The sequence below is a fragment of the Rhinolophus sinicus genome, linkage group LG03 (genome assembly GCF_036562045.2).
Source record: "Rhinolophus sinicus isolate RSC01 linkage group LG03, ASM3656204v1, whole genome shotgun sequence".
In the NCBI taxonomy this organism is placed as follows: domain Eukaryota; kingdom Metazoa; phylum Chordata; class Mammalia; order Chiroptera; family Rhinolophidae; genus Rhinolophus; species Rhinolophus sinicus.
In genome coordinates this window covers 62,872,067-62,885,702 of record NC_133753.1, presented here as the reverse complement: position 1 = coordinate 62,885,702, position 13,636 = coordinate 62,872,067, and the positions used below count along the sequence as shown (strand labels likewise).

General features: G+C 38.5%; 1 protein-coding gene across 3 annotated transcripts in view; it reads right to left on the bottom strand.

Moving 5' to 3' along the window:
- Window positions 1-742: 742 nt before the first annotated feature.
- TTBK2 (tau tubulin kinase 2) overlaps window positions 743-13,636 on the bottom strand; it is a 130,295-nt gene continuing 117,401 nt past the window's right edge. For all 3 annotated transcript variants that reach the window (XM_019725389.2, XM_074327861.1, XM_019725390.2), the window contains 2 exons: window positions 9,257-10,524; window positions 743-6,900 (listed from right to left, as the gene is read on the bottom strand). In XM_019725389.2, coding sequence (XP_019580948.2) covers window positions 6,438-6,900; window positions 9,257-10,524 — 1,731 coding nt within the window. In that variant the 3' untranslated portion in view covers window positions 743-6,437. The remainder of the gene's footprint in view (window positions 6,901-9,256; window positions 10,525-13,636) is intronic.

Here is a 13,636-nt window from a genome sequence, read left to right as displayed (position 1 = left end):
TCCTCAGCCACAACCGTTCAAGTGACTCGGGCCACCCTGCACACAGAATCACTTGTCTGCATCTTTACCTCCCTTACACATTGTAATGATGCGTTTATAGCAAGTTAATATTTCAACTACTTTGCAATTGAGATGTTAATAGGCACATTCATGATTAGCTTCCGGGAGCTTGAGTTACTAATTTCTCTTATTTTGAAAAACATGAGAGCCAGCTCTTTGGAAGTTGCTGCTCACTGGGAAATCAAGAAAGGGAAACCAGGCGGAGAAAAACAGATGGCACTACCACTCCAAGCCAAACCAAATCAGGAGGGGCGAAGCAGTGCGACGGGAATGCCTTCTGAGAGTCCCTCTGGTTCAAAGGCAGGTTACAAGTGGAAAGGAGATGGCGGTGGGGAAAGGAACCACTCTAGTGCTTGGACTGTTTCCTGTGCAGAAGGAAAAAGTACCTCCAGCCAGAGAGAATGAAGGACTGAAAGAGTGCTTTTCACACTTTCATTTTTATTACACACGGAACCATCTCTCATATCCCTGAACCCTGGTTTTTATCTGCAGGGTTTTTATCTGCAGTTCGTATTCAGTTCGGCACTTCTTTTTCTAGGTCACTTCTGAACGTGGTACTGCATTTCTAGTAACACTTCAGCTCACTGTTGATCTTTGAACCTCTGGTGTATTCAATAATTTTATTAAATTAGAAAAATAATATTTACCACTTTTGAAATCCAAGCCATCACACAAATAGAACTAGAGTTTGCATGCGGAATGAATATTTTATTACTAGATTATAAAAATAAAATACAAAATAATTTTAAAACAGAACTTAAAACACTGTACAAAGCTTTAATATGATACAAATGGGAAAATTAAATAAATAATTACACTTTTATGTACAGATGGCCTATACAAAAGCACTCCATGTTTCTGCCAATACTCTATGTCCTTGGTTGCCTGAGCAAAAATGCATAAAGAGGGCTGCTTGGAAGAGAAAGGGGCACAATACCTTTGGAGGCATTTCAAAGAGCAGTTTCTCATCCCTCTGATTTCATGAAGAGGAAAAGAAAGGGAGAAAACTAGAATTATTAAACTCCGCTATGCTAACTTACTGGTCTTGCTCAACAAGAGTTCTTCTGGTTTGCGGTTTAATCTGGTTTAACAGCTGCCATTAGTTCCTAACTTTCAGGATTTGTATCTAATGCAAAACTAGATGTTTTCCCGCTCCCTCTTTTTCCCTAAAAGCTGTGAACTTGTAAGTACATGGCCTAATGAAATCTGTACCGGCTATTTTAGGAAAGGAGTCACAAAGGAGACCAGGGACTGTGTATGAGAAAAGTGAGGGGGGGGCTCAAGCCTGGGTTATCTGATGGTTCTTTGATTCACCATATCCAGGTTCAGAGCTCCAAGTGGCACATTATGTTTCCTTTATCTTCCTATCTGTATTTCTAAATACTTTTTACCTTAGTGACTGATTTACCTATCTGGTGAATGGCTTAAAAATAAAATAGTTTTGAAACCATCCCAAGTTTCCCCTCCCTGGGTTGCTCCCTAAAATAAATCAGTCAAGCTTACTCTTGTGGGTGAGTGAAGAACACACAGACCCCAGGTACGCTGAAGTGCTGTGCAGGAAATTTTATAGATTTAAACTTACATTATGGGGGGGGGGGGGAAGCATCAGATGGCAAGGGTAGTTTATACAAAAACTTAGTTTATTAAATGTTTTTAACTGGGTGAATGAACACTTCTGTACACTATGAAACCACTGAAAAGAAAGAAAATTCCTATCCATCATTAGTGTGTAAAATTATGTCATCAGTAAATTCTACAGGCACATGGGCTCAAGGATCTGCCTCAGTGAATCCTATTATCCAGGTCAAGGAACCCAGAACCCCGGACTAGGGCATCTGAGAGACACGTCAGAATTTCTAGAACCACCTTATTCCCTTCTCTCAGTTACGGTCTAAGTATGCACCTGTGGTTTAGGAACTTGGGTAAATAAACCGACATGTGAACACTACCATAGTGGTTTCCATGCCTTAATCCTGTGACACTTTTTGTATTAAAAGCATAGGTAATTAACTTCTGCAAATAAACTGTCTACTGAACCACACAGACTCAAGAAAGTTAAACAATGCAGTTGTCAACCATTCTACTGCTTCAGTGATACAGGTGCTAAAATTTCTCTCCCTTTAGGCAAAGCCCCAACATCTGCGGTAAACACACAAAAGCAGAAATGGACAGATGTTAAGAGTGAATGCAAACAATCCCAAAATACATGAGCATGACAGGAGCAATTGTTCTCTAACAAAAGTCAGGTTTTGACAAATATAAAGGAATGAAAATTGTTTTAAAATGTGAAAATTTTGATCTCCAAGACTAAATCTGGACTTATCTAAGTAAATATAATTTCAAATAGCCAGAGTAAGATATATTTTTATTTCCCCAAGCCACTAAATTCCAAAATCTGGATCCTGTGTCTCCTATCACCAATTCCTTTTGTTAAAGAATGTAGTTCCTAGAACAAAGAATCCTCTGCTCTTGGGGAAGAAGCATCTGTTTTTAATTCAAAGCTATTGGGTATAGAAAAATTAATTATTGTTTTAACTATCTGTGTCTGGGTTGATAAAACATGCACCAATGTACACTTTTTCCTTGTAGATTGACTATAACCATAGAAACATTCGCATAAAAATCTGTGGTCTGGAAAGAATCTCTGATGATTACCAAAGAACCTCAAGTTCCCATAGCAGCTAGGAGCTAAACAGAAAGACTGCACAACCAGTCCACTGCATTAGTAAGCAGCTGAGCTTTGTTTAGTATTTTAAAGCAAATTATATAAAGTGGATAATAAAATGGTCTCAATTACCATTTTGCTACTTATTTAGGACTTAACTTGGCAACTTTTACAAAAAACATTCACTTCACAACATGCAACTTAAAAAAACAGTAAATGTAGCTAATGCCACTGTCAGCAAGGCCAGCTTGCATACCAAGTTGAGAATGACAGTGCCTACCTAGGACTTACCATTCAAAGGTGTTTATAATCTGTGCTTTAAAGTTAAATTTGATATGACCCAATTTTCCTCCTTTGTTCACTATATGTTAAAGTTAAATGCCTTTAAGCTGTGCTAACAATTACTGGAATTTTGATTTTAGCCAACCTGTACACCCTGGAGATTTGGCAGCATAATTTAGAAAGAATGCTAGCTGAAAGGGCTAAACTATTGCTAATTCCATCTTCTGTTCCACTCAAGTAATTCCAGAGATTAGACAGAGAATAAGGACAAGTGTGACTAGGTAATCAGCAATTTAGTTATGATAGGAGAAACCACGAGGCACTTGATTTTCAAAAGATAACTTTAATTTCTGCCCCATAATACTTCTAGTATAGTTTGGCTTGACTTTAATTAATGATCATGTTCCACTTAGGTAGAATAACCAAACTGGTTTAAAATTACTTGGATGATCTATGTTTGTCACTGAAATCTGATATGTGCCATCACTAAAAAATAAATAAAAAAATAAAGAACTAAAAATAACATCAACTATAACACCACAACTTGTTCTCTGTGTCATACTTTAAAATAAAACAAAAACAAAAATCATTGTGCCAAAAGTGCTTTGCTCAGGGCTGCCAACTTCTCTTCTTAGCCCAAGATTTGTAACATCTAAAAGCACAAATTGCTTTTACAAACCATAAAGTAAATATGTAAGCTAGTATTTTTAAGTGGACCTATTGATATATAAGATATAGTCTGTGTTCTTTTGAAAGTATTAAGCAGAAACATCTTTGGTTAACTCTTTCCTCTACCTGTAAAATAAAATATTCTTACACAATGAGGCTGTTTCTGGATCTGTTTGTCGGTGCCATTTAGAAAAGGGGGCAACCATGGAAAAGTTGGGAGAAAAACAAGGAACCAAGAAAGAGAAAAAACGTTAAGTTGCCATGTTGCCGTCACTGTCAGTTTTGACTGCTGGCAGGGAAATGCCAATAAGAAAACACACACACCATAACTGGAGCCTTGTGAGCTTTTCCAGCGGTTACCACGAATACATTTCTGATGAAAGAGGTCAGGATTTAAAGCTGCCTATTTTTAGCACAATTTAATACAATAGAAAAACAATAATTTCTTAATTGTAAATTACTCCCCCCCCCAAAAAAAAAGTGAGGCAAAAAGAAAAGTAGAATGGTAATTTTTAAGAGATTTTTAAAAAATCAATTTACATGAGACCATGACTATCATCCCAGTTTATCCACTCTAACCATAAGGACAGAATTATGTGATTAACATGGCAAATCTTTGAACCACTATTACAAGCACATCCCAGTAATTTTTTTCCCCTATTAAGAGCTTTTAAAAATGAAAATTAAATAACCTATCTTGGCTTGTTGAAGACTGCCAACCCTTGCAATAGTTACAAGGCAGGCAAAAAATCTGAAGTGTCACATGCCAAGAACATATTTTCAGAAAATGAAGCTAGGCAAGGCCCAAGTGTACGCGAGGCACACAATAAAAAGGAATTTCACCATCTGTGATCTTGAAATTACAAATGGAGAATGAGAAAGAACGAGTTTATATAAGCATATGTTTCTCTATATATTTATAAATATTTATATAATTTACCATTGAACACATGCAAGTTGTATTACAGCAACTATTGTACAATATAATACAGAAGGATCGGTCTTCCAGTATTACAGTTGCTTTAGGTAAACAGCAAATATGTCTTATCCATTGCATTCCTCTGTAGTACTTGAAACCGGAGAGAAATTAAGATTCCACACTATGCTACATTTCTTTCGGGAGACCAAATATGCCTCAATAGTGTTTTGAGTTTTTTTCTTTTAAAAAAAGCTCAACACGGATAAAGAGAACAAGGTTAAGTTCAGTGCAGCTTCAGGGCAGCTTTAATGCAGCATTAGAATATGTTCACTTGGTGAGGAAATATACTTTTTCCCCCCCCCCAATTCAACCATATTAGGTTTGGCAGCAAACACAAGGTCGAAGAGAAAGCACAGATGTTTGCTAGAAGGCAAATTTCAACAGCAAGCCGACCAATTTTCCTGACCTTAGGGAGGTCTTTACAACACAAAAAAACACCTACAGAGTATAAAAGAGCCCATTTAAAAAGTTTACTATGATTTAATTTTGCCTGATTCCTGTTAGCAGAAGAGTGAGATTAGAACAAATATGATCTTCCTTACAGCTTTTATAAATTGAAGATTACACGGAAATCAGGTCAAGAAGCCAAAATGTTCAAACCAAAGCACAGGAAAAGCAGGTAATAAAACATTAAAAGATAAATATTGAATCTAAATTTATTTCCCCAGATACTGATTCCTTATTGGCTAAATGTATAAAATACAAAGTTTGAGGATTGTAAGCTTCAACAACATACCTAATTTCTATTTTTCTTTCTAAATCTCTATAGCATACAGTCACATTCCATGGTATTGTACTTCCTTGATATCCTCTTGGAGTTTGACATTAGAAATAGTTGGTACCTAAAAGACTTAAGGAAGCAAGGTCTACTCCGGGCAGTTTTCCTTCCACAAGGAGGAAACTAACGGGAAAAGAGTCCTATCTTGAAGGGTATTAACCCCCACCCTGTCCCTCTCTCCCTAAAGCACTAAAACCTGCAAACTCGCTCTATTTAGACATTTCCTTCCTAAGTTTTCTTACCCACGTTTCATCAGTTATTTCTCACAATAAAAACATACTGAGAATATGGTGCTCCAAAGAAAAATATTAGGGGACTAGAAAAAAGTAACTGAATTTGAAATTCTCAACGTGTGTTGCTAAAAGCATATTAGAATGTATTGTTAAAAGAAGAGCAATTGGATCAGGTGAGAAACACTAACTTTAAAAAATGTGAAATCCAGGGAAGGTACTAGGAACGAAGCAAAGTAAAGGTGTGAACTCTCAATACGCTAGGTGAACACACAAGCCCAACGCAAATCAGCATTGGCTCCTCAGCAGCAGACTTCTTACACACTTTAATATCAGACAATTCTGACTCTCCAAGGTTGGGACGTTTTGAACGAAAATATTAAAACAAGAAGTTTCACTTTTGCTATATAATCTTTGAGTAGAGCCTTAAAAACAAGGAGGCCAAATGCCTTAAAATTCCATTCCACCTCCTACCTTCAACTCTTTCATTTTAAAGGCAGCTAGAAAAATGAGAGTTCATTTAATCAGTTTCTCCCCCTTGGCTTTGCTAGATTGCCCCTTCCTATGCAAAGGCATTGATTCCTGATCTGCTTGCTGCCTGCCTTAGGTAATTCCTTATCATATATTTATGTCTCCTTATAAATAATTTATCATGTTACTTTCTTTTGCAAGAGAAAAACAACACTGATTTTTTTAAGTAGACAGTACAGGGACACACATGCATCAGGTTTAGGAGGAAGATCTCACACGTCTCACAGAGATGCAGCCTGGCTCCTATCTGCTGAGTTTACTGGCTGACTTACTCTTCCCTGGGGGGGCTTTCGTGCTGGCAGAGTGGTGGTGGAGGCTGCCGGATCCTTTCAGGCCATTCTTGCTGGGTTTGCAATGCTCCTGTTGGCAGGACCTCCTGGAGGAGGAAGATCCCGAGTGACTGGGAGGTGACTTGCTTCTCCCCAGATGCGGGGATGAACTCCTCTGGTCATGGTGGGGCCGGCCAGCCCGAGATGGTGAGGAACTAGACGTGCGAGGCAAGGAAGAACTTCGAGGAGAGGCACTGGGACTCCTGCGAGGGACCACTGGGCTCTTGGGGGGTGTTTTTGGATTGTGAGGGGATCCTGGGCTTTTGCACTGAGTAGTGCTCCGGGGTTTCTGAGATCCATTTTGAAGAATTTGGGCCAGGCGGGAGAAAAGGTCTGAGTCGGAATTGCTACTCCCTAGGACTTTATATCTGCGGAGCCTTGAAAAGACAGAGAAGAATTATTTTCATTTTAATTCATTTCAAGTGTGCCTAAAAAGTCACAATGTCTCAAATCATGTGTATGATGTGGTTCGAAATCAGGAAACACAGGATATAGAGTTATTCTTTCCCTTACCTGTTACATGACCCTGGATAAATTATTTAACCTCTCCTACCTTTTAATGGGAATACTATCAATCTCAGCATTACTGTGCAGCCAAGTACAATAACCCAAGTAAAGTACTTAGTTGGATGTCTGCCTTTCAGAAGCACTTAACTGTTGTTAGTCCCCTTCCTCCAACGGCATGTGTGCTTTTCTTATTTTCAGATTAAATAAAATGTCTCTAGCATGTTAGCACATGACAGAGAGAGAGTAAACCATTTTGTTTAAGGCTTCTAGGACAGGAATTCTGTATACATACTATATACATAGATAAACACTGAAGCCCGTAACGTAAGTCTTCAACATAAGCTGTACACACCAATAGCAGGAACTGCAAATAAAAGTATATTTCAGCTTCATTTAAAAACGTCCCAAAGAAAAGAGTAGTCACTGCTTCCTCTGGGCCTCAGTTTCTGCCCCTGACAACAGTCTGAGATTCAGGAGAGCTGAGCTTGGGACTGGCCACCCCTCTTACTGGCATCTGAGTTTGGGCCTCAGAATTCTAAATCTAGAACGTATTCATATGAATAGCAACGTCTTCTTTGCTGTAAACGTCTTTCTGTTTGGGCCTAAAATCTATTCAGTTGAAGAGTTTAAACCTCAAACTGCTGACATGCCACTCCTTACAGAAGAAAGTGAGAGAAGAACCTTCAAGATTCTATTAGCCCCTATGGGGGGTGCAGGGACACAAACAGCCATCATCATCATCACGGGTCAGCAACAAGTTACTGATTTTTTTCTCTCTGAAATTTTCTCTTCTCTTCCTTCCACACCACCCACTTATTCTGAAAAAATGACATGAAACTCATTCGGGTTAAGCCTACCTTCTTGGATCTTATAGTAACATTTGAAGACTGGAATAAAATAATTCCTCTGTGCCAGGATCTATGTGGCAAAGTTGAGCTCCCCCTGAGTGCTGAGATGAGTTCCAAGCTGGTCAGCTCTGTATTATCTGGCAGAATGCCACAGGCTTGGCTTAGTTACCAAGTGCTACTTTTAGGGGACACATATAGTGCTAAATAGTAAATAATTAAGATGTGTTTGTTGCAGTCCAAAGTAATTCAAGCCACAGACACACCACCTGCATTAAGCACAGAAGCCAAGCAGGAGAAAAAGGAGGGTCCCTGTGAACACTGTTCATGGAATCCCCTTTTTAAAGTGTCTCAGCTAAATAACTGCTGTTTACTCATCACCCTCTTCCTGTGGACGTCTAATCTCACTGCCGCTTCAAATCCAAGGTTTAGTTACCCTTGAACCTAAAACCCTAAGGCAAGTCAAAACTAAACTTTAGGTGAGGGTAGCAAGTTCTTTAGGTGAGTTACAGATAGAATCTCACTTTAATACACTTCAGAAATCCTTATAACAGGTGGAGGCCTATTGTCATACTATCTAGAACAGGTTATAGTTTTCATGTAAATGTATTCTGATTTTCACTATTAAAAGAAAAAAGAAAAAGACCGTCCCTTTTCTTTTTCTTCTCCAAGAGTTTAGACCATCTGCTCTGTGAAAGCACTCCTAACTGGTTCATCACCTCCCAATATTTTCCCCTCTTCTTCAAAATATAATCAATCTATGGTCAACTATGCATGAGAATATTCAATAAACAAGTATACCAAACAGTACGTATTAAAGCAATAGCCTTATTATGTATAATTGTATCTATCATCAGACCTAGAGAAATTTCCTACAGTATTTTTTGTTTTGTTTAATACATTATAATCAGATAAACAGCACTGCTACATGGCCCAGCCATAAAATTATGGACATGGTATATTGTTCACTAGAATTTGACATCATAATGACATCTGTTATAATGAGATTCTGATTAGTCAAAGCTAGAAAATTACTGAGTATCTAGTTAAATGGACTGGAAGAGAAGTAACCTTTTTTGTATGCTATTAAGTACTGCAAGAAGCTTTGGATGTATGCCACTTTATTTCATCCTCCCAAAACCACAAGGCAGATGTTCTACCCATTTTATAGGTAAGAAAATTGAGGTTCACACTGCTAGGAAGTGAGAGAGCTAAGAATTAACCTGGATCAATATGACCCCTTCTACTATGGCTTGGGAAAGGCAGGGAAGGAAGTCAGTAATCAGAAGCAGGTAACAAAGAAATGATACCACTGACATATTATCAAACAGACACAGAAATAGTGCTACACACTTAACATAGGGAGAGCACACAGAGTTACCTGGCTTCTACTGTGGGCCTCGTGGGTGGTTTTCCTGGTGGTGGCCGAGGCAGAAACTGAGATGAAATTGAGCTACTGACTTGATCTGTGTTGACCCATGACACTGGCCTCGGAATTTTGCTCTTTCTGGACTGAGCGATGATGGGTGACAGAAAGCTATCTTCAGCTGACCTGCTCAGCGGGGAGTCTACAGCCAGTCTTGAAAAGGGAGTGAAGACTTCCTCCTCAGAAAAGGGAGCAGTAACAGTAGCTAGTCCATCCTCTAGCAATTTATCAGAGGCACTTGAGAGGTCCCCAAGGAAAGACTTGAGTTGCCTTTTTTCCACCAGAAGCTTGACTAGGTCTGGCTGATAAGCTTTCTTTTGGAGGAGCTTTTCTTTTGCAGAGACTGGAGACGATGATTCAAAAGTTGAGTCTATTTCTTGTGCTAAAACAGGGATGCGGCTGTGTCTAGTCACGAAGGATGACCTAACCGCATCCTTCCGGGATGGGGGACAATGCTCACTCTCTGAAACACAATGGAATAGCTCTCCATTTCTAGGGACCATTTTCTCTTTCTTATCCTCCTGATGCAAAAAAGTAGCGAGGTCTCCCTGGTGACCTGGCAAGGCTTCACTCTTGATGTCATCTTTAGATATCTTACTTTTTTGCATTGCTGCCACCTGGTCTAACTGTCCTTCAGCATGTAGGTCAATTACTTGTGGAGAAATTTCTGAAGTTCCAACTGCCAGAAGCTTTTTCTCATGATTTTTGTCTTGATTTGGCACCACACTAAACGTCTGCGTCTTTGCCATGTCAAGAGGTTCAGTAGTAGCGGAGCGATCCTGTTCCATAGTTACTAGGTCTCCTGGGAGAGAGGAGATCTCAATATAATGCTGCCCTTTACTTAACTTCTCATCTTCATTATCTGACCCCAAAAGAATGCTTTTCTCTTCAGTTTCCCTCGGGAGACTTTCAAATTCCTTCACAGCCAGTCTGTTATGGTCAGGAAGGTCTTTCAGCCCCAGGTCTTGGGATTTGTCACACTCTCTAACATTGGGTAACACGTCATGACCAATATGATCTACCTGAAGCCCCAAGTCTATTCTGCTTCCTCCACTAGGAGGTTCTCCCTCTGTCACCACCAAGCCAGAGAAGTTCTCCCTTGGAGAGTACAGTTCCACAGTGGGCTCCACGGGCTGCAGGTCTTTCTTCTCTGGCTGCTGACCACAGTGAAAGCTTCCTGATGTTGACTGTGTAGACGCCGCAGAAGGTCTAGGAATTGTAATCTAGAGAGAGAGAAGGAGAAAAGTCAAAACACAATCACGTGGAATATAATGATGCAGGATTGGAGATTTAGCACCTCAAATTCTAATTTATAAGATGAACACAGATGACAACGAGATCTGCCCAACTCACACTTGAAATGAAAAATTCTGCGTAAGAATGTATGACACTCAAGCTCCCCTACTCAGGACTGTACAGCACAGCCTCCCTCGAGGTTCATTCCCGCCTCTCCTTTAGCCTGCTCGGTGTTCTAGAAGACTGACTTCTGCAGACTGCACTATCCAGGCTCCCTGGCCTTCTGATTTCTGGGTTTGCCCAATGGGAAGCAACAATAGAGAATCAGAGAGTTTGAGAAGAGAAAGGTCTGGGTATTCATTCTCCCTGCTTCCTCTCCAAGTTTAAGCTGCAGGTTTAGTGGTGGCTACATTCTACCAGTCCTGGCGATAACCCGTCTCATGGCCCCACTCCCACAGACAGGACTTTCACCAGGTTCTACTAATAGCCCCTCTTCCTCTGCTTTCAGGACTCAGGATCGGAATGGCTCCCTCTATTGCTGGTCCTATGGGCTCCCTTAACTCTACCCCGTATCTGTAAAAAGTTCCTTTCATTAAATTCTCTCCAAGTCCCTTTGAATGTGCCAGAGATTTCCTGCCAGAATAGGAAAAAATTATTGGCAAATAATTATAAATTGAAAAACTCTAAATTTATATGCATTTTGTTGTTTCCCATAAATTATATCAATTCAACAATGTTAGGAATATTATATCTTCCTAGAAGCAAACACATACAAAGATATTTACTAATGTTTCATGTCATCTTTAATTTTGTAAGGTCAAGTCTATGATAAATGAAAGTCTACCATCCTTCTACTAAGGTCATTTCAATTCTGTGTGAATAAAAGTCATCTATCTAATGACTTTTAATCTAATAAGAATGTCCTTTCTTAAGATACCTAAAGTTTGTACATCTTCACATTTGTTAAAAGTGACACATAAGGAGGCACAAAATGTCAACCACATAAACTGGTAAGAAAAAAAAAGCCTTTTTTTGGAAATCAAATAAGCCAAATCACTTAATGAAGCCCATTGAGTTCTAAGAAAACTATGATAATTGGTCTGAATTCAAAGTAAAATGAACTTGGAAGTGTCATGGGAGATTTTGCTTAGACCCCACCTCTAGTCAAAGGACACCAAGAAATCAGTGTGGTTCCACAGTCAGATAAGTTGTTTAGCTCTGCTTCTCTGCGTGTCAGTAATACAGTTAGGTTCAAGAACATGGAAAGCTTCTCCTAAGCCCAGCCCAGGGAGAAAACACCTAACTAGTATCCTGGAATAGCCCCTGAATGGAACCAGAGTCCTGAGGCTCTGTCAGGTTAATCCAAGACAGGCTGTCTGGGTTCAGACCTCTTAGTTCTTACAAGCTCAGACCTAAAGCTCAGACCTTGGGGAAACGGCAGTAAGTTCTATTGCTGCTGTCGTCCTTCAGGAAGTCACGTCATACTTTTATTATTCTAAAATATATTAAGGCAGATAGCAATTCTATAGTATATTTTTAAATGATTTTGAAACCTAAATTTTATAGTTATTTACTCTTCAAAATTTACTTTTTAAGACCCGAGAGTGACAGTGATAAGAAAAGCAGATGTGAAATTATATTGTATGCCTATATAACAGGCAAGGGCGATGGCTCTAATTACGTTCACAGTAAGCCAATAGTCACTTCACTATTATATCTAATTCCAAGTACATCAGGCAAAATAAACACAGCAGTGTTTACAAAACTAACACTCTACTGGTCTTCTGAGATTGCAGCTAGGCAATTGATGCACTTTCCTGAGTTTAACTCATCGTAGATTCAGGATATACATGTATTGAATGTGTGGTATGAAAAAAGGGGTGACAATCTCGTACACAGAAAAAACATATGAACTATCAGACAGAGAATTTATTTTCTCCATTGAAAAGATTTGGGACAATTATGATATACTGTAATATTTCCATAGCAGTTTAAATTTATAAAGTATTCCTAAAATCATTTTTACTAATTCCATTTCAGAGTTGCCCTGTATTTTAATTGGGTACTATCATTAATACGAACTTCACAAATGAGGACAGCACGGTCAACAAAGTCAGAGACAGGACTTCAGGAATTTCAAAGTCATGCACAGCATAATACAGCCTACTGACATGCACTACACACTCTCAAATAAAGTCTAGGAAACTGAGTCTCCAAAAACAGTACCTGATGAGATAAAAGGAGAAAAACCAGAGACCAATAGCTGAACATGAAGAAAAGAAAGCTAATTCTAACTGAAAATAGCTTCCTTAATCCAAAGACACAAAGCAATTCCCTTAACCTATAGACACAAAAACACTTGGGACACTCTACACGTGGACTTAATGATCTGCGGTAAGCCATACGCATCGTTTACATCTTTAATTTCTATCATTCACAAACATTAAGGCATGAATTAAATCATTTCATTTCTTCTGTTCTACAACTACGTAGATCAGGTTATAGAACATTTTCTACAGTGAGAAAATGACCTTGGTATTTTCCTTCATTTTCTTTAATAATTTCTTATTTTTATTAATGCCTAGTACTAAGTTTGATTAACATCAGTCTCATTACTTTTTGGTTCAGATAAAGCCGCCTCATTATTTTATAGTTTCCCTATGTTTAGGACCAGCCACATAGCAAAAGACAATAACATGACAAAACCAACTATTATTTACATTTTAACTTACAAACTGTCAATTTCGTTTTCTCTCACTCAAAGGAAATGATGCTATTAAGAAAATAAAAACTTTGGGAAATTCAACATTCATACTAAATAGACTCTCTTCCAAATGACAGGTGTACGGTATACAAAACAGCTACATCTCATTTTGATTTTTTGACAAATAATTTAGAAGAGATATAGGTAGTAGAATAATTTATTGGTTTCTACTATAGTCAATAAAAATTGAGTTATAGGAATAAATCCCTGGGCTATTTAAAAAATTAAATTTTAACCATTCAAATTTCTTTGGGTCCTTACAAATTCCATTATAGACTCCTTTTGTTGAAAGCATCTCTATAATACTTTACACAAGTATTGAAAATTATGATTAA